The following is a 24,878-nucleotide window of genomic DNA, read 5'->3' as shown; positions in this document are numbered from 1 at the left end:
GGTGCTACCTCTGATGGTCAGCTTTATTTTATCAAATTATATTGCAATCGAAATCGGGTTTCAATCGAGTTTCCGTTTAATCGTTCATCAGACGATACAATGAGGCGTAAACTCAGCAAAGTATCAGTAGGTAAAAAAAAAATAAGTTATTTATATGTATATATAAAGAAGTGAATTAAATTTTGGGCTCATAGCAGAATACATACCTTAAAAATACGAAGGGCCAAAAGATGAAAAAATTCGATTTATCTAGATTGATACTCTCTTCGTTAAAACGCCCGCTACTTTCTGTATCAGATCTTTTGGATTGAAACTTTGTTAAGACCTCTCCGGTTTGTTTCATGCCAATCTTCCTAGTGTTTACAATAAATGGCGTGCAAATCAGCAATAACATAGACGGTCAATCTTATTAATTTGGACGGGGGTTCGTTTAGCGCAAAAGATTGGATAGTAGTTGATTTTCGCTCAGATTGGAAAAAAAAAACAACGCATTATTGCACGCCAGGATAAGTTTGTTGTTTTGTTTTAGAAAGACCTGGCCTTTGACTGGCAGCAGCCAAAGCTTTCCACAATTCGAATGTACATTACTATATGTATTAAATCGTAAAGAGCACCAGGGGTATATTGTCCATATATTGAAAATTCGAAATTGTGCCAACCATTTATTTGATTTAGTGAAATGTAAGTATAGCTGTAAGGATGCAAGACATTACATATGTTTTGGGGTGTCCATTTAATATATAAGCGATACCCAAATGGGTTCAGTAAGTCGTTTCGGTGACAGCGTACATCTCAATCCTGTAGCAAACCTGTATCTAAAAAACACCATTATTAGATCATTATTATAACGAAGATTGAATCAATAGCTAACGACAAATTAGGCGCATGTAACATCTTCACGTTACTTAGAAAACAAATAGGTAAACGCGATTATTGTATGAATTATTTTGCTTCCGTTTATCAAACTGAGAAGGTTTAGCGCTTTGTTTTTATGTTGTTGTTTAACACACCTATCTCAACACATCGCATCATTGATACACGACATGAAGAATCAGGCTTCTGAGACAATTTCCATTTTCCACAGCTTTAAATTTTGGCTTAAACATTCGAGAGTTGTCGTCGGCCTTGTTACTTGCCGTGAGTCTGGCATTGTTGGGCCTAGATTGTTCAGCTGCCAACGCTACTCTCTACATTCTCGAGTTGGACGACCCCGGCAATGTCTCATGCATGGAAGAGAGGATACTGATTTGATTTCCGTTTCAGGTCGCCCATACGCATCGACGCCTCGCCTACGTCATCCGAGAGTTCGTCCCAAAACAACAATGTCGGTAAAGTTAGCGATGGCTATAAAGCGACGAATTGTCGGTTGAATGAGGTCAGCCACTTTTCCTATGACTGTTCTATCAAATGGGAGTGTGGATAGCTTCGATGTAGCCATATTACACCGGGAACAGAAATACTCTTTTCAGTATCGGCATAATTTCATTATAACGTTAAATTGGTGCCTGTTTGATAGTGTTTAATACACTATACTCATTTCCTGTCGCTAAGCAGCAATTAACATAAACATTTTGAATAGACCGATTGGGCTAATTTTATAAAGTGTTCAATGAGGGAAAACGGTATGATCCATAGCCGCAACCGTTCCCAATTGTTGTCCATCTTCTGAAGTACCACCTCCTGAAGTGACCAAAATTGACTTCAAGAGACAGGGAAAAGCGATTTTCAAATATCTTTAAAGCGGAAAAGTAATCGCTCATCCTAAAAATTCTATTCGAAGAGGCCGTACAAGTTCGCACAATATTCTTAACTTTTGTGCCTTTGAGCAGTTGCTTGACCATCTCTTTTATAGGGTGCTATATTTTTATCCTGTTTAGTAGGCCAGTACAGCGCGAGCAGACATCTTCGATCGATAGAATCATCCGTGCATTTCTTATGAGGATTTATTTTTCTTCATCATCCTTAATAAGTCTCAATATAGTTGGGCACATACCTTACCACGATAGAAGACGAGATCTCAGTAGTCTGTGAGTACGTGCACGACGATCACCTGTTAGTATTGTCAGGCCACGTGCGAACAACATACACCTGTTTGAATGTTTTCTTTCAAATTTCTCTAATATTACCATGCTAACTTAACGAAATCTATTCTACTATAGAAATACCATGAAGATCTGAAGTGTTCCAAATCTACAGAGATGGTTGACGAAAGAATGATCGGATCTATGACGCAAAAATTATTGGCCAAGATAAAGGCCATATTCTCGTCACGTACATATTTCATGTCGAAATTTACTACATTTTTGAGTAATACTCATACTGTGTTTTACTACTTGTACTAACGAGTTATTAACCGAAGGACAATAAAATACAACTACAGTGGAACGTTTTCTGCAGTTGTGATCTTGTTTCTTATAGAGACATTTCAGTATTGTAAATATAATTCATATACAGAATCTGGATAATAAAGAGGAAGGCGGCCAAATGATAATAGGAGTATTTATGTTTTGTTTTTGGAGTCTAGACTAGATTGCACCGCATTACCTCAGACGACTGATCAACACAAAGCAAAAATGCGTCCATGCCCGAATTTGACCTTAAGTTACTTTAGGTTTAGTAGGCAAAATCGCTACCAGTGCACATTACGGGAGCATAATATACTATCTATAAATCTGGGCGCATATTAACGTTTGAAAAGTCTCGTACCTAATTTTCCAAGCTATTCTACTATGGGCTTGTTGTCCACTAATCGCCACTATTCCCCTTCTATTTACCCCTTTCTGCACAATATTTCGCTTTTAGTAAGTAGTTTTTTAGTAAGAGAGGACGTCCAAAGTATTCATACCTTAGAAATCTACATCTGCTCTGTACTACCGGTAAATTAACCAATATACAATAATTAAAAAATGCTGTCAAACTTTATTTGGATAAACATAATTTGCCATATTTGAATTTTCACTAGCGCTTATTAAAACTCAGCCGTACTCGAATCAATGATATTGTTTGGCTAACACAGAAGCTTTTAAAGCCTCCGTTTTTAGCTTTCTTTGGAAGCTTCAAAAACTATTTAATTTTCCATACGAACATCTGATTGGCATAAGCGCGTGCCGCATTTCACGTGTCCGGACTCAGCAGCAGGTTTATTTTTGTCGATAATCCGTCCAAACGCTTAGCGTAACGTCTACGAAACGTAAAGAGAGAAGAGACGACCGAGCAGTGACTTTGCGTTACCCGAAGCCTTGGTGCCAGGCGGTGGAAGAAGGTTTTTGCATTGATCCGAGCTACCATCGAATCCATGGCATATTATTTGAGGAGACACGCCCGCGTGACGCTGGACAATCTCTGTGGCAAGCGTGACAGCCTCCTTGCCACAATGAGTCTCGACGATATCCGACACGCACTTCTCGTAACGATGGTAAATGCAGCACGCAGTGGGGATACGGTCGGCGAATGTGGCAGTCTCAAGTTTCTCTAAAGCAGCATGGATATCATCAGTACACTGTTTGCCCTCGGATTGGGCCTTGACAAGGCATGGGGCATATTTAAGATAGTCGTTGCGCTGGGTGCTGCCCTTCTCGCAGAAGTCAGCAGTGTTCTTCAGTGGGTCCTTGGTAGCCCAGGCGTAGACCTCCCTCTGGATCGGCGTAGAACACTGGGCTAGGTAGTTCTCAAGGCATTGCTTAGCTTCGGTAGCTATGGCGCAGTATTTGTCGATTTCCTCCTCTGTCGCCGGGACTTTATTAGTACTAGCAATGGGTACAGCGCACAGATCGACTTCACGCAAGTGGCATTTATCGGCAGTATACACTTTGCCAGTAAAGAGAGCAAGCGCAACGGCAAGCGAAAAGAAAGTTGACTTCATGTTGCTTTCGGTTTTGTTTGTCAAACTTCAGCTGAACATGCCGATTCTCGCAACTCGGACGGGTTCTTATAGTCGACTAGATCGTCGCTCTCGTCGCTGGATAATCGTCATCAGCAGCGTCTATCTGCATAGGCGCGCTCATCCTCGAATTTCCGTCACACACAGTCAGACCGCCGATGTAACGAAATCTCTTCCTCAGTAGAAAAAGATGTTGTTGATGTATTGGCTGTCACGGCATTTTAATTATATATCAAACGTTTCCTCCGTCAACGATACGACCGGCTGGCAGCTGCCAGCGGTGGCGACGGTGGTAGGCAGCCTTGTCGACAAACAAGTAACAGCAAAAATGCTCCAAACCGCAGCATCACCTCTGTCTTTCCCAACCAGAACTGTCAAATCATCTTGCGGTTACCTATACGTATATTAGACACTAGTACGCTGGATCCTCGTTGGATTCTCATCGATCACGGGAAAGAAATGTATTGCTACTGTAGTTTGCGATCGTAGTACGTAACATGGTTTTGATCCGTGACCCAGCATCCCTATGCCTACTTAAGCGAGATTCAATGTGAGGTACAAATCAACCTCAATGCTTCCTCACCCTCAACCTCAACGTGCTTGCCTTGTAAAAAACGATCGGCACCTTGCTATTAACAGTGATTATAATATCTCTATCTCGCTTGTCAGGACTAGCCTACATTTGCCTAATCAACTGCATGAAGCAGTGGAATACATGTGTCTATTATATGAAATTATACGAGTATTAAATTGATATCGAATGAATGAGCGTTTACCACTCCAGTTTTTCGATTAGGAGAAAATAGATGCACAAAATGGCCGGTTTAAAATTGTAATCCCAACTTGAGCTTTTTAAGTTGTATCAAACTTACCTCTAATAAATTCAATATAGAAATAGCAGAATAAGGAAATCATCTAAATTGAATATTCGTCTTCGTCGTCAAGTGGAGTTCAAAGCATACTTCGCCATTTGAGAGAAGCTAATTTTGTCTCGGAATAAGATTATGTCGCCTATTTAATGCAGATTGGATATAGTTCATACTCTAGCATAGCATCGTACCTTGCATAAAAATTATAATAGCTTAATTTTAAAGACGAAAGAGCTCAGCACATATATAAAGCACATAGACAACGAAATTCGGTAATAAATTGCAGCTTGTTCAATGTTATTACCTATGTAGATCTGATTTAGTAATTCTGATCAATCCAGGTAAGTGGGGAAAAAAACAACTGATAATGGACTTCGAAACGCCGGCCAGGGTAGAGTTAGCTTGAGATACGGTGCAAATAGTTTTCAACAATATTCCAACGTTACGCACATGAAGACTAGCACTCTCTCCCTGCCACACTTCGACTCGATAATATCCGAAATACGAAACTGATAACGACCACAAGTACACGACGCGACTGAAAGTCGCATCCTCGAGCTACTGCAAACGTCGTGTACACGTCGTGGGCCTGAACTTCGCCAGGGCACGGAGCCTGCTTGCGGTATTCCTTGCCGACTGTGCCGTCCACCCTGCATATGTCAAAGATCTACTTCTCTGGGTGTTTAGTAACTAAGCCTGTCGTCTTCCGCTGGACCGGTGTGCTACATTAGTTGGAAAAGAAAAACTCCACGCAGCCTTGATTTGTCTGGCGTTATTACAACGTTTTTCGATCTCGAAGTCTATAGAAGGCAGCGTAATTAGTACACTAGTTTAAACAGTTGCGCAAAGTTCAAGCTTGCGGTGGTGACGCCTATAGTGGGCTTCGGCAGCAATGCCCAAAATCGCAATTCATCCCAGCGAGACAAAACGATGCTTGACATTTTGGATTACTGTGATGAAAATCACGAAAGCTTCGAAGCCTCTAGTTAATAACATTCTTCTTAATGTTTAAGCACTACCTGTTCAAGTCTTTAATTTAGTCAAAAACCTGATCAGCTGTCTGCGACATTATAAAAGTCTAGCTAGGTGATGCATTTCGCTCGTGAAGGTACCCGTCCGCCATTTCTCAAACTTGTAATGACTGGCCAATACGGATTTCTAACGATAAATTTTGCTGTCATACAATACGAAAAAATTAACATATATTTCACTCAATCGAACGAGCGGTCGGATGAAGGTGGGACATGATGCCCTCCTTATTTTTTATGGAGAGTTACTGGGCCGTCGGGTCAATTCTATAGCCTTCTGTATCTATTGCCAAAATATATGTGTTCTCGATTATTGCCCAGAGCTGATTTATGACGTTGGAAGAATAAGTACACGTAACAAGTAGTCTCTATTTATTTGCTAGTAATGAATGAAAGAAATAAATTACCTTCGATTTGGCCGTAGGAAAGGATGGAGGCGTACAATGACGCAGAAGAGTTCAAATAATTGTCATTAAGCTATATTAAAAATTATTCCCAAGTTATATACTGAATTAGGCAAACTTACTCAACTTAATGAATGAACATTTACCATTAGCAGATAATCTTGGTAATAAGTTAAATACATAAATCTAGCTACGTAATAGTAAATGTGCAAATAATAATAATAGATGAAAATATAAAAAAAAAAAAATAAATGTACAAACATTAGAGGTTGTTCAAATCTTATTTTATTCTACCGCCGTCACAATCCCCGCTGTTTGCGTTACCATTTTCTCATTTGAGCACTCAACCAGGAGCTATACGAGCATTGATTAGCCGTCCATGTGTGGTCCATCACTATCGCGCATGCAAAACGTTCGATTATTTTAGTAATAAAAGAGATCAACTGGTTAACGAGCTAACAAATGTGCCGTCTCGTCCACCACCGGCCAGAAAATTTTAACTAAAAAATAATATGGACATCGATAACAGGCTAGTAGTATATCCGGGGCCGACTTTGACCCTGTGCGACGCAATCAGTCGTTTATATTTTAGGAATAGTTTCCTTCAACCGACTTTGCCTTCGATATCGGCAGCATTAAGATCGAGCCGCTAAAGCCTATTTGATGCACTCGTTCTAACGGTAGGCTCCTTGCGATAAAAATAATGCATGCATGCATACATACATACATACGTACATGCAGGACTTGTGGGTGCTTAGCGGGTGCTGCGCCTACCGGTGTTACCGCGGTTAGTCCGTTAATAACGCGTATGATATTAGCAGCAAGCCACCCACCCGCCCTTCTCATATCTTACCTGCTGTATTTATCGGTATCTACTACTGTGCTACGGACGGTGCTAGTTGTACGGAATATATTCATATAACTACTATGGAGGTGGCTTGGTAAAGAGAAATTTGTAATTGAAATGGAAACCTTGTGCCAAAATAATCCGTCTCTGTGACTCGCGAACCACCAATAGCCGGCGGTAGCGAGGGTTCCATTGAGATTCGGTTGTAAAAGAAGTGACTGATGACGATGAAGCCCATGATACTGATGAGTCATAGACAAACGCAGACGAGTGGGGAAAATAGTTTAAATATTCATATCCGAATCAAATCAGCGATAAACAGATAAGGGAATAGTGAAAAATTTTAAATTGAAAAAAAAGGCGCCTTAGTAGCGATTTCCTGGTTATTTACATACGTATCTAAGGTTCCATGAAACTGATCAACGTATGCGTGGCAACCACAGGGATAGACAAGAAAATATTTACCTTATAATTTACAAGTGGCGTCTACTCCCAGAACGTTCATTACGGAAAGCATGCTTGTGATCTGACGGACGTCGGGCGCTTAGCAAGCTAATTTTGTTTGAATTGAATTTCGCGGAAGTTATATATGCATCGACAAAGAAATTGTCGCTTCTTAATAGAATATGATAAGACAGGTCTTATACGTCGTGACGCACAGGTACCTGTTAGTAATTGTGCTAGATATTACTAGCATCCAATGTTCTCTTTATAATAAATTGACAATCGAAATTCAAATACACCGAAATCTGTCCGATTTTATTTTTTTTCCTTATCTTCTAGTCATTATCACAATAATAAATCTTTACGTGTTTAAAATTTGCATGGTGTGTTATTTAACAGCGCCTATGTTGGACGCTTTTGTAATGGCAAGGTAGTGTGGGCGTTTATGACGACAGATTTAAATTGTTTTGACGTCCCTAATTTAGCCTAAGTTGATCAGCAAAAAGGTATATTTCTACACCTGCTAAGGCCCAACGAATTCATCTCATCGTTTCTCGACAGCAGTCTTGCTTTTTCTACAATTTAACGTAGGCGCCCAACAGTTTGCTTACCAAAGATTTATTATTGCGTCTGCGGTGAGTGGGTCTCAGGCAAAGATATTTATAGATATTCTTGACATACTAGATTCAATTGAAAACCTTCGCACATGACATTGGCTAAACTCCATCTTGATCACGATTTGGCCATATTTGACGGCCTGCTTGCCATATATTTTCTCGACGATATCTGTCGCGCATTTCTGACACTGAGCATAAGTAAAGCAAGCTATAAAAACTTCAGTCTCTTCAATCATTCCGAGCGCAGGTTAAACATCCGTGACGCATTTTTTTTCATTGAACTGGGTCTTCACAAGGCAAAAGATATGCCTTAAATATCCGGTGCGAAAATCAGCAGAGTTTTTCCACCAGCTGCGCTGTACCTTCCGTTGCCGAATAAAGCACTTGTCCATGTACATTTCTAGGCACTCTGCTTGCCAGGATGTAATATTTGTCGATTTCGGCATTGGTATCGGGGACTGCCTTGAGCCCTGCCCCGGAGGCAACTGTAAAGGAGTACCACCGAGCAGGCAGAGATAAACGGATACCGAAAGTGTAATTTTCATTAGGTATCATCATTTACCTCGTGAGCGGAGCTTTCAAACCTTTTACTAATAGCGGATTCATTTTCACTATGGAGTTTTTGACGTCCTTTTTTAAGTAAGTGAACTAAGCGCACGCTTATTGATCCGTAATATCTTGAAACTCCTTAAGATCGAAACACAAACAGATCCAGTTGTGATGCTTTAATCACGCTAGACTATACCGAATACTCGTCTACTCGCAATACTGTCAACCAGATTGATCGTGTGCGTCCTTTCTGCTTTGAGAAATTTATATTACGACGCTTTATTTTGAGGTTCAATCGTTTTAGTTCCTTCACCGTGTTCGTATGGCTTATGCGTACAGATGTAAGCAATCATTGTAGAAGTTTCCGGTCATCATGATGACTTACTATGTTTCAGCCGATAGAAATATTGCGGAGACAGAAGAATTCAAAAACAAGAAACAAAAACACACCACGATCTATTATATTTACGTTATGCTTGCTTTATTTCCACGCTATTGCAAGGGACAATTTTTCTCGTTATGCCAGCGACTAAAGAAGTCACCTTCTATTGTTATACTATATAAGCTTGTCCTATGAGGTCTGTTTTTCAAATGCGTTCTCAATTCTAGGGTGTAGGAAGTATCATTGGAAAAACAATTTTTCTGCAACACGTTCATACACAGTACAGTGAACTACGTGATCCTAATGGAATTTTACGCTATGTCTGAACATTTTTCGGTCAGCTTATTCTTCGCAGCACATACGGACATAGGGGATTACTTGTGATGATCGTTAGCTATGGTCAACAGCCATAGTTCTTTTGAGGCGACTCACGAGCAATGGCAATTGGAGCAGATCAATGGCTAGAAATCGTTCGTTTGATTAGTGTCATACCCAGTATCAGTTCTGTGCAACTAACGGCCTGTTTCTGGCAACAGCTGTATATCCGGGCACGTCTTCTGCTGCCTCTTTACGTGCCACCATTTCCACCGGCACAGCTTACAGATTATCCGATGTTCCACTCCAGTTCACCCCGCCATTAGCGTTGCTCGGCAGTAGACAATACAGCCAACCGTAAAAATGAAGCTGGCCGATTCTGCACAGAGATCAAAGCAAATGGGGCTGTTCACTTACGTCCTGTTCCCCAAATATCGAAAGTTCTTATCGTCGGTCTATTATCACTGCTAGCCTCGGTGCAAAGGGGGTTTATCAGATCGCATAAGAAACACAATGCGTTGTTCGTTCAGCAAAGGCATCCATTCCTGCTAACCGTTTTGTGGTGCCGTGGTACCCTGATACCTCTGCCGTGGGTCGTCTGTCTAGGTCCCGCACATGAATACGATAGTATAATATGCAAAGGGCATGGCAACAAACGCTGCAAAATCAGTTGCCTACATAGACAATCCGGTTTGACCAATGCTAGCAGTAGAGAAGGCTTGGGCCTATCGTATCCTATGTGATTATTACACCTTAAGTTGTCTATTCAGTATTCTACACAACACGTGAGCTCAGATGCCAAAGAATGCTTTCGGTAACGTCTCCGAACGATGGTCATGTATTGACAAATATTGAGCATTGGTAGCATCTAAAGCTACAAATGGCCAAAGGACTACCGAACAATACGACTTGCTTCAATAATACGTTGCCTACATACAATAAATAGTGTTCCCCAGAGTTTAGAACATTCAGAAAACGTGCTTTTAAGCTTAGCAGACCAGCGCGTTACCATTGGGCACTCACGAAGACGCACGTGACATATCAGTACGCTTCTACGTACTCCACACAAAACCGCTATCTACAAAAGCAAATCGGTACTTTCGATAGCCGAAAAAAACTTTTTCGGTGCGTATTGCATACACGATCTTGCGTATGTCGCGATGTCCATCCTCAGACTGCACAGTTTGTTCAATAGTTACTATGTACTGTAAATTGTGCTTACGTTGAAAATCTTTCACCAAAAAAAAATTATCGACCTTTTATCTATCTCTCACATTTAGTCAATCGGCTCACAATAATGGAACTGTTAGGTTTTTTCCATGCACGCAGCCACCCCCCGCATCTACTCCCAATAGGGCTACTGACAAAATCATCGAGGTGGTCACAGAACAATGAGTCTCGACGCTTAACTTTAGTTGTTCAACGATTTTTATTCTAACCGAGTGCATCGATAATTTTCTGGCTAACACAGACGTATTTCACAGCATTTTTATCCCTAGGTGTTAGGCGGGCAGAATATACAACTATAATATTGCCGCTGACCCTTCAATTATCTCTGTTTATTCGTTGACAATTACAGCTCGCTGGCTGATTCCCTGCCAAAGCTGCTCTGATGGTGGGTTATCGTGTGCGTGGGATGAAGCCCGTTGGGCATATCCTGACTGTCAGCACGTCGCTACGCCGCGGGTCGTACTACAACACTGCTTGTCCAACACAAAGGTAAAATATCAATATTACCAAATATAAATGCAACTTCACGTTGCCCCTGGTCTCTGCCATCTTCCTCGTTACCCATACCGAAATAATACATAAGTATGCATAAGACATACCAACCTTTTTGCGTTTACTAGGAAAAATACATTTTTAAGATGAGGATTAATTTAGAGAGATAGTGTCACTTCTTCACTCGAACCGATTTTCTATAGATTTAGTGTTTCGCTTTGTATATTTTTTAATTCACAGTTACTGTTAGGCGATAATCTCGTTAATCCATTGTTGATCTATTCCTATGCATTTCCATTGAACTGATAGAGCTATGGCTTTTCTGATAAGCTAAATAATTACGTTCGATCCGTTTGGAGCAATAGATTTTATCTTGTCCTTTTCAAAACAACACAGCTCCTAAATTGTTTACTTTGCTTTGTTTGCATACGATTTACAAGAAGAGGTTATCTAAAGGACTATGACACGGTCTCTGACAGATAGTTAGCATTAGAAAGTATAGCATAAAAACAAAAGCAATCGTTTTTATGAAAGTTGTAAATACATGTGTAATAGTAAATGTAGTATATACTATCACGAACCTTTTTCATTCAAAAACATATATCTACTTTATCCTCAGGAAGAGATCGTTAATTTGTTATTTTTGTTTGATGGCGCTGGCTGTTCACTCAAAAATTGAATATTTAACACGGTAAAAATATCTATTCTTGTAGTATTCATTATTATAGTAAACATTCGATAATCCTACCACCCAATTTGACCCATATATCTATATATATATATATATATATATACATATATATATAATGAGTGCACCCACGAGCGGATATCTGATTAAAATACTTTTCGAAATTATTTTAAGTCTCAAGCCAAATCATTTGGTGTCAAACGTAACTGGTCTCAATCTCACGTTTCGAGATGATGCCATTTTATAACGGTGTACCGTTTCGCTACACGTTTTAGAGATCCATTTGGACTTTTTAGAGTATGAGACAATTCACTTGGAATTTTAGCGGTCGGGCTGCAATAAATTTATGAAAACCAAATAACTCGTTTGCCAATACGAGCTCTACGGCGACAGCTCGCAGTAAACCTTGTACGCGGCTTGTACACGGCGAAGGATCTCCGTGCACACGACAGAGACGTAGACGCTTGCTTGTTATCGGCTCACTTTGCAACCGCGATCCATTCTTGTATTAAATTAGAATTTGTCACAAAAAATTACGACAATTGCACACGGTCACATCGGTATTTAACCGGCAGGAAATCACCTGACACCAAATTTACAATTGCGAAAAGATATTGCGTCTTTTTGCTTTATTTACAGCATGCTTTATTGCCTATAGCCTCGTGTTCGCTTATTACGGCTGAAGTGCGCCCTCAACGATCGGAGCAGAAGATGAGGAGGTTTTGCGTTGAGCCACCAGAATTAACCAACAGAGACAGAGTGCTCCTATTACACGAACACGCTAAATGTCCCGCCGCGAAATTCAGGGTAGCAGGCACCGGGGGCTTCGATTTGAGGATCTCTATCGTTCACCATGGTCACCAGACTTAGCTTTCACAGATCATCATTTTTTTAACATCCTGACAATCCTTCGGTAAGAAGATTATTCAGATCTTAACATGACGCCGAAACCGTGTTTTGAGACTTCACGGATTCTTGTACCCACAACTTCACAAGTATGTAGTCGCGTGAAGACTGAGCAGAGTGGCTGTACAGTATTTCGACCCCTAATCACACTGACTCCTGGAACAGCCCTTGAGGGTAAAAGAAAAAAAGATCGACTTATAGATTCGCTGGTCTGTTTTAACGGCTCTGATATATGGTGTTATCACTTGGCTTGTTTGTTGATTTTGCCAGATTTTGTTTTTGGGAGACTCGACGCTGCGAGGAATGATGTTCGAGGCTGTGCAGCAACTAAATGGGTCTCTCGCGCGATGGGAGAAGACGCATGACGTCGCCATCTACAATCAGACCAACAGGTATCAGAACAGTAGCACCGTAATAATATTTATAATTGTTACTAACTTACATAACATTGAGCAATCGTAGGCAGGCAGAAAAGCACAAACTGCGTTTTATTTTAAAACGGAAACCTTACTAAGCACGTCTAACCAAAATCACTTCTACATGTCAATGACGGCAAAAACGACGTCATCGATAGGAGTCACTAATGTTGATCCCTAGAACGACTCATGCCTTCAAAATTGGAATAGATTCGCCGGTATAAATTTTAAAATATATTAACTTCGATCATGTGTAGTTATTCAAGTATCATACTACTGAAGTTTGTGAGTACTTCGATTATAGGACTATAAAAGGAGTTAATTATTTAAACACCCACTACGCCCATAACGGTTGGCCCATTGAAATCATTTCTGTGTTTGGTTTTAGGGGCCACACGACTTTCGCATTCGCATATTATCCGAAATTCTGGCGGAGGAAACTGCCGTCCTTCGAACTCACTCTTAAACGACTAATTGACAAGTAAGTACTGGCATGAAGCGTGCAACAACGGTAGACAAGCCTCATTAAATGCCTCCATAATGCATGTAGTGCTATAAACTTAGTTTAGCTTAAACTTACAATACGTTGGTCGCTTCTAGAAGGGCGTCCGTCGCATTATAAAGATAACTTATGCTAGTGACAATGTTGCGTTATCAACGACGCAGTGGCAGCACACATCCTATTTTACAGGCATCGATAGAATATAAACAAAAAATGTATTGCTTTAGAGGGGAACTACTTCGGAAACTACCAGAGGGAAATCACTTCGTCTTATTGCAGATTCATATATCGCTTTCGCTGACATACGAATCATATCGAACTGATTTTATGCCCTACTAATCAATATTGAAAATATCAAGTAGCGAGAACTCGGACGTTCACTTCGCCATTCCTCGGTATTTCTGAAAATGGGGTACGTTCAACGAACCCCTTGTTACCGAAACATGTCGATTCGAGATAGGCGAACGAATACAGCCAAAAGTAAGAAATGCCGATACGTACATTAGAATGCTTGCTTTGAGAAACATCTGTAAAATCGAATAGGTCGTGAGCATTTACAGCCGTTACCGTTACTACTAGCCTGGTTGTTCATCTCATCGCCATTCACCAATTGACAACGGTCAAAATACGAAAACACTAAGAAACTGGTTATAGTTATATGATAGAAGCTTGCCGTAAATCGAACATACGTATTTATCAATTGCAATAGTCTAGTTTGGACTGATGTAAACAAAGAAGCAGAAAGTTACGCAGGCCGCCCGCCGTAGATGTTTATGACAATTTCGAATACGAACAGTGGTAAATTGCAACGGGTCATCAAAGCACGTTCAGCGAATAGCCGTCGTAAACATCGTGAAGCAATTCAAATTGACTAGTACCAGTTAAGAACAGATGCGCCCCGAGATCACTGTCCAATAACGTGACTATTTTCCCCTCTTCTATTATCCAAATTCTTTAACGGACTCGTAGACGAAGTTTGCTTTGTTTCTTCTAACACACACGCGTCCGCACCGGCAAATAAAGCAGCAATATCTATACTCTGAAACATACCGCCATCGTTGAAGACAATTTAAAAAGACGGGCGTCTCTGGATGGAACCGGATGGTATATCGTGAGCTCTCATCATGTCTCTGTAAATCACATAGAGAATCGATACTGAAAAGTACGAACTTTATAGTGATTAACGTACCAAACAGGATTAAAATATCGGTAATTATAAGGCAGATGATTCAAATTCACTAATTTATTTCACTGAAATATATCTTGCGTGTTTCGTACAATGTTCCAAATGGTTTAGTTTTAAAACAGGGCCGTTCGCTTCAGCATCGTCTTGAATAGAGGCGGAGAAATCCTTCCAGGTATACCGAAAGGGATTAACACTCATCTGTGGTCGTCATTTACCCGATCCTGAAGGTGAGATCAGATCTATCTGGCTCAAGTCATCGCAACACAAACACTTTTGTAAGGAGTTTCCTCGCTAATAATTTAATAGTCAAGATCACTTACAAAAGGATAGCCAGGCATATCTACTGTACGCTTGTTGTCTACGACGAGCCAGTCTCCAGTCGCTGAATCTGCACATATGGCCTAGTGCATAAGATCAGTTAGCTTCATTAAGGTCGATACAAGGCTGTTTTTTGTATGCTGGACATACTTGTTTAGAAGGTATGAAGAATTCGTCTGTCGTATCCGGACACATTTGGCCAGACGGTCTTTTGGACCAGGTCTGGAATTACTACAAAACTCAAAAAGCAGTAGTTTTTCGTTGTTATTGGCGGCCCTATAGGGCAAGGAGCGATTACCTACTAAGTGCAAGCCTTTTTGGGAGATCCCTGCAAGACGTATAGTGTTACTTCGAAACCTGGAGGAGCACATGAGTTAGCGAAGTACTCTCTACGTCTGTTACATTTCAGGGTCCGCCTAGGACCCTTTAGCTTTTCTTGTGCTTTCACATTTTAGCTCTTTTTTTTTTCTCGTTGGATGTCGCCGAGGAAAACTGACCCAGCGACTTATTACTTCTCTGACCTCACCATATTTTCTGCGACTCCTTTCGCCGTCGTCAATTGTAGGTTTCCGTGTCGCTCCAGATCTTGCCGCATTGCATTTATGCCGCGCATCAGAAAATCGTATGCTTGACCCCATCTTTTTCAGATACACAGGAGACGCACGTAGTAATCTGTTTTTCTAGTTCTCATCATCTGTGATTACAACTGGCCGTGGCCAGCCAAGACTTGGTTTACGTGATACGGTCGCGGTGTTCGGAGCCAAGGTGTGTGTCAATACCCCTGGTCGATCTTAGCGCCCATGGTTCTTGCCAGTTTCGCAGTGTAGCGTTCCGTGCTGTCTCAAGGTACAGCTACCCCGCGACGTTCGGCTCCTTGCTCAGCCAGCAGATCTCATGGCAGCATTTTGGCAAGCACTACGCTAGCCTTCGTGGAAACTATGCGGTACCCTCGGGCCACTTTAATTGCTGCCGTTTCGCTAGTGCCGTACCGCTATTTGTGTAAAGAGTAGTTCTTTTTCCTGACGGCCATGTTAGCCCAGACAGAGACAGTATGCAATGCAACAGACTACGCCACCGTCGCCTATAGGCGTCTAACCTTTTACGATAGTTCCTCTACCCTAAGCATAAGCTTTGCAAAAAAAGCCTTCCTGGTTGCATATCCTACATCTGCGACTTCCCTGAGTCCTGTATCCTCTCCTATCCCGAAATACCTGATAATCTGAGTAGGGCACTTACCCAATGAGCAATTCACTACTCGGCATTCATTTCTACCAGTCGAATGGATGGCGTCACTCTACTCTAGTGTAGTCTCTACAATACATTGTTCCATGTAGGTCTTTATGTTGTCTAGTACAATACTAAGGAGCGTTGTCCTTTCGGGCAGTGGTTAATCGCAGCCAAGTCATCGGCGTATGCCAGGTAGCCAGCTTTCGTTAATGAGCTTGGAATCTCTGGAATCCCCATCGGGCATCCCAGTTTGCTGTGTTAAAGGCATTGTTCATGTCTAAAAAGATTAACAGGTTTTCTGTCTCTTTTGATGCGCTTTGTCAGGAGCATACCTTGCACTTCAAAAACCGTATTGGTCTTCAAGCAACGCTAGTCTTTCTCTGATTTCATCGGCTGCTTTTCTCCGTTTTAGAGGCTTCTGTACTGAACCTTATGGCCGGTGGAAGATTGAGCTTCACTTGTAGGCCGGCGTCAATCTCATTAGCGTTTATCAACGGGGCCATGGCATAAGACCACTATCATGATGAACCCGTCATCTCATGAGCATTTACGTCCCCAGCTACGCTCCTGCGTTTTCCTTCAAATGTAGCCCCGCCGCTAGATCTAGGTTCATGCACACTTATGATGATACCTTCGTCTCTTCGACATTCTCGACAGAGCCCATCTATCCCATCCGTCTAGCACCGTATGATCGCTGATGACTGATCACATGGTGACTGACTTCGAACGCCGATTCGGTCTTCAGGAGAGCTGCGTGCCCGAGAAGACAGGGTTTTTCTCATCCTTAGCGCGGCATAGCGATTAGATTTCCTGCAGCAACACTTGACTGCTTGTCGGATCGACAGCCCATCTTGTAAATGTCAGTGGGTCTGCTATCGATGATGAACGCCAGACGTCTTGTAGTAAGCATTGCAGTTACTAACATACTGCAGTTTTTCTCATGAGGCATACGATTTGTGAAATTATCTATTCTATGATAGATCATATTAAACTCATCGTTTGAAAGAGCTCAGCATCTGAACCTATATATATATATATATATATCTCTACGTATATGATAACGCACTTTATATAGTCTTAACCGGTATGATGAAAAGCACAATTATATCGTCTTATGCGGGCTTTGTCCACTTCAAAATTAGATGTTCATGGGCAAAGTATAGAGGTTCAAGGATAACTTCCAAGTGCCGCGTGGGAAAAGTTCAAAATATGTTTGTCTTTCAAACAAAATGTAACCGTAATGTGATGTGTGTACTATATTTGTGTTCGACAGCATCCTTCAAAGTAGCTGGAGCTGTGTCATACAAAGAATACATCTTTTGTAGTCTGCCGAAAATTAGAAAAATAAAAGATTTTCTTTGAGGATCGAATTTTGCTTTTGTCGTTGTTCACAAACAGAGATCGATTCAATCTCTGGCCACAACCAAAGACAAACGGTAGCCAGACAAGAACTACCGGAGCGAAGCAACTCTTTAGTTCTTCTATAAACAAGATTAAATTTCCTAACTCTATATCTACTCGTAGGCACTGAAATAGCTAAAGCTTAACGGGATGAGATGTCTCGGAGTATTAAGAATGTTGCAGATAAGTTGAGATAGAATCTATTTAAAAAAAAAAAAAAAGATCGTACTGTGTTAAAAACAATATTCTCGATAAAAAAACGCTTATTATAAATAGCTACTGGCCAGGTTTGACTATATATCATTCTGTGAAATGTTGCATGAAGATCACAATGCATTAGGTGAATCATATGGATGACTAAGTAGATCCGATCTCTCAACATTGACTCAAACATCCACAAATCGTAAAGCAACTAACTGAAAATAACAATCTAAACAACGTACAATATGATAAAAGTCATACATAAAGCGTCCATAGCACGTACGTCAAACTGAAAATAAAAATGTTCTGGCCACTGATTGCAAACGTCCACTCTAGGGCTGTTATCAGATATTCATATATATATTAGCCTCGATACATTTTATTACTCTGAAGGTGAACCATCATCTAGTCGGCCATACGATATTACTTGTTCAATGCATATCTTACAAGTCATTATCTTCTTTTGTTACCAATATGTAAGTATAATTAGCCCCAAATTTCTAACGACCTGTAGGCGTTAATGCTATGTGACGGCGTTGTAAACAGTTTATCTGGACCTGGTACATAATGCCGTCATTGTTCTCGAAGCGTAATCACGATTTGCGTAAAAGGCCTGAGTTTATACATCGTTCAGATCACACCAAAAGTCGTCATGAAACAAATAATACAGTTTACGAATAAAATAGGGTAAATAAAAATTTCATTACACATTAGTTACCCCATTTCACAAGCAAGCGCATGTAAGCTTCGGACCATGTGTATTGTACATCATGTACATAGAATTCTGATTGCGTTTTTCAGAACAGCGCTGGCCGGTCACATTAGCATATAAAATATAGCATTTACTGAATAAGCTTATGATGCACTTACCACTCGCCAGCTGTTCCAAGCCTATAAGAAGTCTTTCGGTATCAGATCAAATGCTACGACGCTATTTAACTACAATGTCGTTAATTACACGCTTCTCATGCCATTTCATGATCTAGCGTTGTCGTTCTTACAATACATGTCCATAATTCACGTCTCTTAGCGGACGTCAAGATCCTGTTCGGCGCCACCCCATCCATGTTGAAGGTGCCCGATTACCCAGCACAGAGTAGCGTGGTTCAGTCATGATCAAAAGACTCGTTTGTTCCCGCGCAACGATCGAATCCGCAGAAAAAAACATCAAAGAAAAGACAGCAGAAAAGAAGGGGGCTGAAACGCTTTCGTGTTTCGTCCGATTACTGCCATCTGTATTTCATTATAACACTAATCATTTGATACTTTGTTAGATGGATCTTACCTTTCCTTTCCAGCCAACAGCACATACTGGGAAGACGAAAATCCTTATTTAAAATTCAGGATCTATTCTTATACATACACATAGAATGCTTAGAAGGTACTTGAACAGAAGTCAACCAAACAAGTTAACAATGCAACGTAATTATCATTGCATTACCCCATTGCAACATAAACACGTAGTTGACTTTTAGATTTACTTATGGTAAGTTAACTATGTTGATGCGCGCAATCAAAATCATCGCCCTAGGACGATATACTAAACATTTAAATTACTGTAGAATACCAAACGTTCTCACAGCAATGATAAATGATGTTCCTTCTACAGAACCAAATAAAACGTATATCTTAAATTGAAAAATAGATTTCTCTAAAATAACTGTAAAAATAAAAGTTTTAAAAGCGTTGCCCTTTATACGCCATTAATCTCGCGGTACCCTCATGTTTAGCCCTCCTTGCGTTCAGTAGACTTGCTTCTGGAAACCACTATATTCCATAAACAACAACTGCGAGCCGACTTATCGTGTTGGGAGAAAGAACCCAAAAATGTAGAACGGGAACAATTTTCTTGTAACCCCGGCCGCTTTGTGGTGCATCTATATATATGGTACATATCACCATAATATAGCGAAAAAGTGTTTGCTTGTTTTCTCTAAAAACAGTACTCTCTCAGACGCACGAGGGTCTAGTCAGGCCTGGGACTTTTTGGCGCCCCATTTTGACGCCCTTTTATACCTGTCTCTCCTGCACATCTCCCTTTCGCTAAAACAAGTCCCGTTCCTGACAGCGTTTCTTTGGCTAATCTCATTGGCAGTTGGGCGCCTAACCCCTACCGTCCTCTTCTTTCGACTGTACCTTAGTCCTCGCTTTCACCGCTTCAACCAAGCAGCAGGCCAAGCCGACTCGACTCTTCCACTCATCGAACCAAGTGACTCTTTCACTCTCCACCTCCCTCTCCCTCTGTCGGGTTCTGCCACACAGTGTTGGGGCTTCCACTGGGTTTGAGCACGCTCCCAATGGCGAAGAGAAAATCAACAACGGGCAGTGGCGTCTATCAACTAACTACCAAAGCCAACCCAGGTTCTAGAACCAACCTGCAGGCCCTAGCGACCTCAGTGCCTCTCCATCAGCGTAAGCAGTTGTCCTTTTTTCTTCTCTTTGTCCTTTCGATCTACCTGGGCTTTCCCTAGCAACGTGGTGCCCACTTTGCTTTCAAATGCTTCCGAGAATCAGGCAAAAAGGGGACGGATACTGATGGGGCTTGAGACATAGGGTGTAACTAGGGCGCGTTTTTCCATTCTTTTTCTTCCTGTTGATAGTCAGTCTTTTTATTTTTTTACTGTCGTTCGGACTCTTTCTCTCTTTGTCCCGTTTTTCTCCTTTTTAAGGCATTCAGTACGCCCAGAAAGCCCCGTCAAACCGAACTTCGATCCGACATTCCCCATCTTGTGCCCTTTTTCCTTTCGCGCGGCATTTTCAAATTGTTTAAGCTTCTCACGAGTGATAGCAATGAGGAGTAGCTAGGTGTTCAGGTTCAGGTTGGAGTTGAGTAGAAGTGAGGGGTGCAGGGATGCCGCGTATCGTAGTATTATGAAGGCAGGCTGCTAGCGGTGCCGATGGGCCTCGGATGGAGGAAGGACCGCCTGATTCAAAGCCGCTTATTGACGACAAAAACGAAAGGGAGAAGTGGTGAACTTCGACGGTTTGCGTCTGCCTTTTCATTCCTTACATCTGAGCTTAAAGTGAAGGGGCGCGCACGAATCCGAAGGTTTGCCTATACTGATCCACTAGCCCGTATCTGCTGCAAGCTCCCTTAATCTTCCGATATCTCTCTCTCAATTTAGCTCTAAAAAGTTCTTTGTAGCAGCTGCTGTCGCTGTTGCTGCTGCCGCCGGTGCTTAAGTGGCCCGAAAAAGGACCTGTGAGTGTTATCAGAACAGCTTCTAGACTAGGCTGGATTGTTTGTTAGATCATCCGCTAGGCTCGATGCAATATATTTATAACATGTCGAGACAGTCCTGAAAATATTGTTGCCGAGATCTGTGGGATCAACTGAAGAATGAGCAGGTTAAGAAGTACCAACCGCTTAGGGGCCCATTTTTTGCTCGATACTACCGTGCGTTCAGATTAACCCAGTTGTTCTACAATAATGAAGTCAGCCTGTTCTATTCATACAACGTATAGGAGGCACCAATACCAATACGAAGTTCAGCGGCTTTTGGCTCTATAGAATTAACATGTTGAATACATTAGCCATATTGTGCAGCAGATGACCGCTAGAAAATAAGGCAGCGTCCTGTTTTTCGATGCGAATTTTTTTTAGCTAATGTATAATGTGATGAAGCCTCTAGGGCTAGTTATACTAAATTATTCCGCGCAAATAAGAAACACCATACACCTGTTATAACCACGTTAATGAGAAAGACCTTAATATAACATTAAAAACGTTTACCGCCATGCAATTTCTGTGCGGATATCCAATTGCCACTTCGTAAGAAAAACAGCTTCGGAGGTTACTGGCATGAAGTTCGATTGCCCTTTATACGAGATGTGTGCGCGTACAATGCACTACAATCACTATTCAAATGAATGTGTAAACTACAGATCAGAGCAGGGACATGATCTTTTATAGAGGCTGGATTTCGCATCATCTACAATAGCAACCATATTACGCACTGTGTTCCTCTACAGCCGACACACGGTGCCGTTGTTTTTTTGACAGAACGGGCGCGACGTTATTGGTATTTGATGATTATTGATTTTTTTTGTCTCTAACAAAATTAATGAAATAGCGCAACGCCCCCTATGCGTCCCGCGCTAAAACTTCTGATAAGCATTTGTCATTTCGCCAGTAAATCCATCTGTGACTTAGCTGGGAATTACTTGATAAGAGCCATCTTCATTGGGGAACTAGCGGAATTGAAAAATTCGTATTTAATATTATAATAGATAGCCGAATGTATGTTACAAGCAGTCTTTAGTTAGACGAACAAAAAGTCAGAGGTTTAATAGTAAAAATGGTCAAAATTGAGCCATCTTACAGGAGACTGTATAGCCGAAGAATAGAGGGTCCGTCTACTTAAGCTTATTGTATGTTGTTGTAACTGAAATTGCAGGGTGCCGGTATCTCGCGTAAAAGGTGAAGATATGGTTCTCGTTTTAGGAGGCGTTCATTGGCTCTCCAAGATCCACATGGATACTGTGCTCAAGTTTTTATCTGAGTAAGTTGAAAATACAGGCCACGGCAAAATTATGTTAACACCTTGCCCTAGACGCGACAATGAATTAGGCCAACAGCTATCAAAATGTAAAAGAGATTATATATTATTTATAACGTGTAGTCTGATGAGGATAAACAGGGCTTTATTACTGAAAGTAGCGTAAGGGCTCAAAGGCGTCAGTGAATTACTTACTATAGTTTACTTATTGAGACGGTTTTTCTGTATTGGGTGGTCATTGCACCTAGTGAATGAGTTTCTGCAAATACGTGTTCCTCAATATAACCTTTTCCCCGTTGTTTATTGTCTCCAGCCAGACGAGTTGTGTACGTTTTGCACACATCCGCGCATTTATCGGTATATTCCTTTCTTTAATATCCTTTTCCACACATCGACTCGGACGTACTTTATTGCATGTCCACTAAAGCCAAAATCAAATGCTAAAGGTTCAACAGCTAAATTATAATACGTTCCCGTGATGCTACTGTGTCAGGTGTTAGGTCGATAGGTACGCACAAAATTCATGTTCAGCAAATGCCCTCGTTCCTTTTTATCGAATAATCATAAATACATATTGTTGTTTTGGATTTCTCTAGATTTAATTTTGCCCTGCGGCTCAGTGGCAGTTGCAATAAATAGCTTCACTTGTAAACGATGCTAAAGATACGTGTAGGTTTTTCGGAACGAATGTCTCTTTGTTAAGGACTATGCGTGCTGCTATGATGGTTCTAGATACCGACTGACGTTCTGGCATTTTAAACAAACTATGTCTAAAATATTCATAAACAAGTAAACTCCGTCATAATGTTAATGTAACAAAACCATTTTGCGATTCAATAATTCAACGTCTCGATTTTGAAAAGGAGAGAAAAAGGACATTTGTCATAAGTTTCTATTTTGGCCGTTTCTGCTATCATGTAATACTGGTTTGAAATTTCAGACAGAGTCTACACGGAGTGAAGGTCATTGTAAAAACGTTAGGAGCTGGCTTTCACCAGCGGGTGCATGGAGTTCATTATCTACCAAAGGTATCCAATACCGCCAGTGTACCTCTGTAGATTGTCGAGGGGAAGAAGCCCAACATAGTAATGAACTGTCATATCCCACGGTTGAAGTAGATGTGACGTTTATTCAGAATGAGAAAATGTTACAGAGACGAGAAAGCCTCCCGCCCTATTCCGATTAATAGATGGCATGTGGTACGTGTACTAATGGTTAATAGGGCAAAATCAATTTTCGTTGTTTTCGCTTCAGGAAGGACTTCGTAAAGTCATATCCCATAACCAACAGCTGATCACACAGTCACTTCAGCGAGGTTTTGGGGTTGTCGATACCTTCCGGATGACATATGCCAGATTTAAGGACTTCACCGAAGGAAAATGCGCCTGCCATTTTCATAAGGTCAAGATAGTTTCCGTTTTGGTATTATTGGTTGTGATGGATTAATTTTCCACGATACGAGTTTTCAATATGTCATGCTTCGGAACATGCTATTGAATCGGAACAATTGCTTCGTCATATGAAATAGTATGCCTAATACTAGACAACATTCCCTTAAAATCCTCATATCTGTCTACTCTAATGTATTGAATAAAAGATAACGTCCCACCCTATATTAATGATGAAATACATCCTTTACTTACTATACAGTCTATTCTATATGTGCAGCTAACTCAAAATGCCGTTATGCGCATCGAATAATAATGTTCATAAAGATTAACTTTGTCAACCGTTATCTCCTTCTTTGTGCTGCCTTTTCATCATTGTCTCATTCGTAGGTAAACAAGGTGCGCTCGGACTTATACCAGGTCGAGGGTTCGGTGAATCGTCAATATACCAATATGATGTTGCAGAGCCTCTGTTCGTAACACTGGGCTTCTCCGTTTCGCCGTCGAGGATACTACTATCTTGACGATGATCTACCGAGGACACAGAATATCAGACAATGATCGCACTTTGTACCGTCCTCACATACTAACAGCATTGGAATACACTGTGCCGTTTCGTAACTCTACTGCTGCCAGCAGCAGCAGCAGCAGCAGCGGCAGCAGCAGCAGCAGCAGCAGCAGCAGTAATGGTAACCTAGGTGAACAAGTAGCCTAGGTGAGCGCTGGCTGGCTGTCGAGAAATTGCACAGATCGGTATCTCATTGATAATCACAATACTGCGAACCAACTCTGATTGATCGAATATCGACCATACCAATAACATGGACTGTTATTCGGGTGTGGTGTGATTTACAAGTTGACACTTACTGAACCGGCAGAGTACTTAAAAACGCGGCAAAACCACTATACGTCTGATCTGTCTACGTATAGCACATGTCAGCTCCTCAGATACCGACCAATAAATATGTCGTCACATCCTTTCTATTTTTGCATCACGTTACTAGATTTCTTCACTGTACTCAAACGCTGCGGTGAATCAGGGGGACTACTGGATAGTAGATCGTTGTCGAGTTAGCTCGAGAACTATGT

At 41.2% G+C, this 24,878-nt stretch overlaps 2 protein-coding genes across 7 annotated transcripts in view; one reads left to right on the top strand and one right to left on the bottom strand.

Moving 5' to 3' along the window:
* The window catches only part of LOC111247000 (cadherin-like and PC-esterase domain-containing protein 1), a 173,296-nt gene extending 148,424 nt beyond the window's left edge, over positions 1 to 24,872 (top strand). For all 6 annotated transcript variants that reach the window (XM_086984964.1, XM_022797508.2, XM_086984965.1 and 3 more), the window contains 7 exons: positions 10,915 to 11,054; positions 12,922 to 13,043; positions 13,456 to 13,548; positions 22,300 to 22,404; positions 23,342 to 23,429; positions 23,656 to 23,802; positions 24,180 to 24,872. In XM_086984964.1, coding sequence (XP_086841090.1) covers positions 10,915 to 11,054; positions 12,922 to 13,043; positions 13,456 to 13,548; positions 22,300 to 22,404; positions 23,342 to 23,429; positions 23,656 to 23,802; positions 24,180 to 24,269 — 785 coding nt within the window. In that variant the 3' untranslated portion in view covers positions 24,270 to 24,872. The remainder of the gene's footprint in view (positions 1 to 10,914; positions 11,055 to 12,921; positions 13,044 to 13,455; positions 13,549 to 22,299; positions 22,405 to 23,341; positions 23,430 to 23,655; positions 23,803 to 24,179) is intronic.
* On the bottom strand, positions 2,900 to 3,918 carry LOC111247001 (uncharacterized). The gene has a single exon (XM_022797509.2). It carries the CDS (start codon positions 3,860 to 3,862, stop codon positions 3,182 to 3,184), a length of 681 nt encoding a protein of 226 aa, XP_022653244.1. The 5' UTR covers positions 3,863 to 3,918; the 3' UTR covers positions 2,900 to 3,181.
* Positions 24,873 to 24,878: the final 6 nt, after the last annotated feature.

Source organism: Varroa destructor, unplaced genomic scaffold, assembly GCF_002443255.2.
Source record: "Varroa destructor unplaced genomic scaffold, Vdes_3.0 BEIS01000003.1, whole genome shotgun sequence".
NCBI lineage: Eukaryota > Metazoa > Arthropoda > Arachnida > Mesostigmata > Varroidae > Varroa > Varroa destructor.
This window is presented reverse-complemented; position numbering and strand designations above follow the sequence as displayed.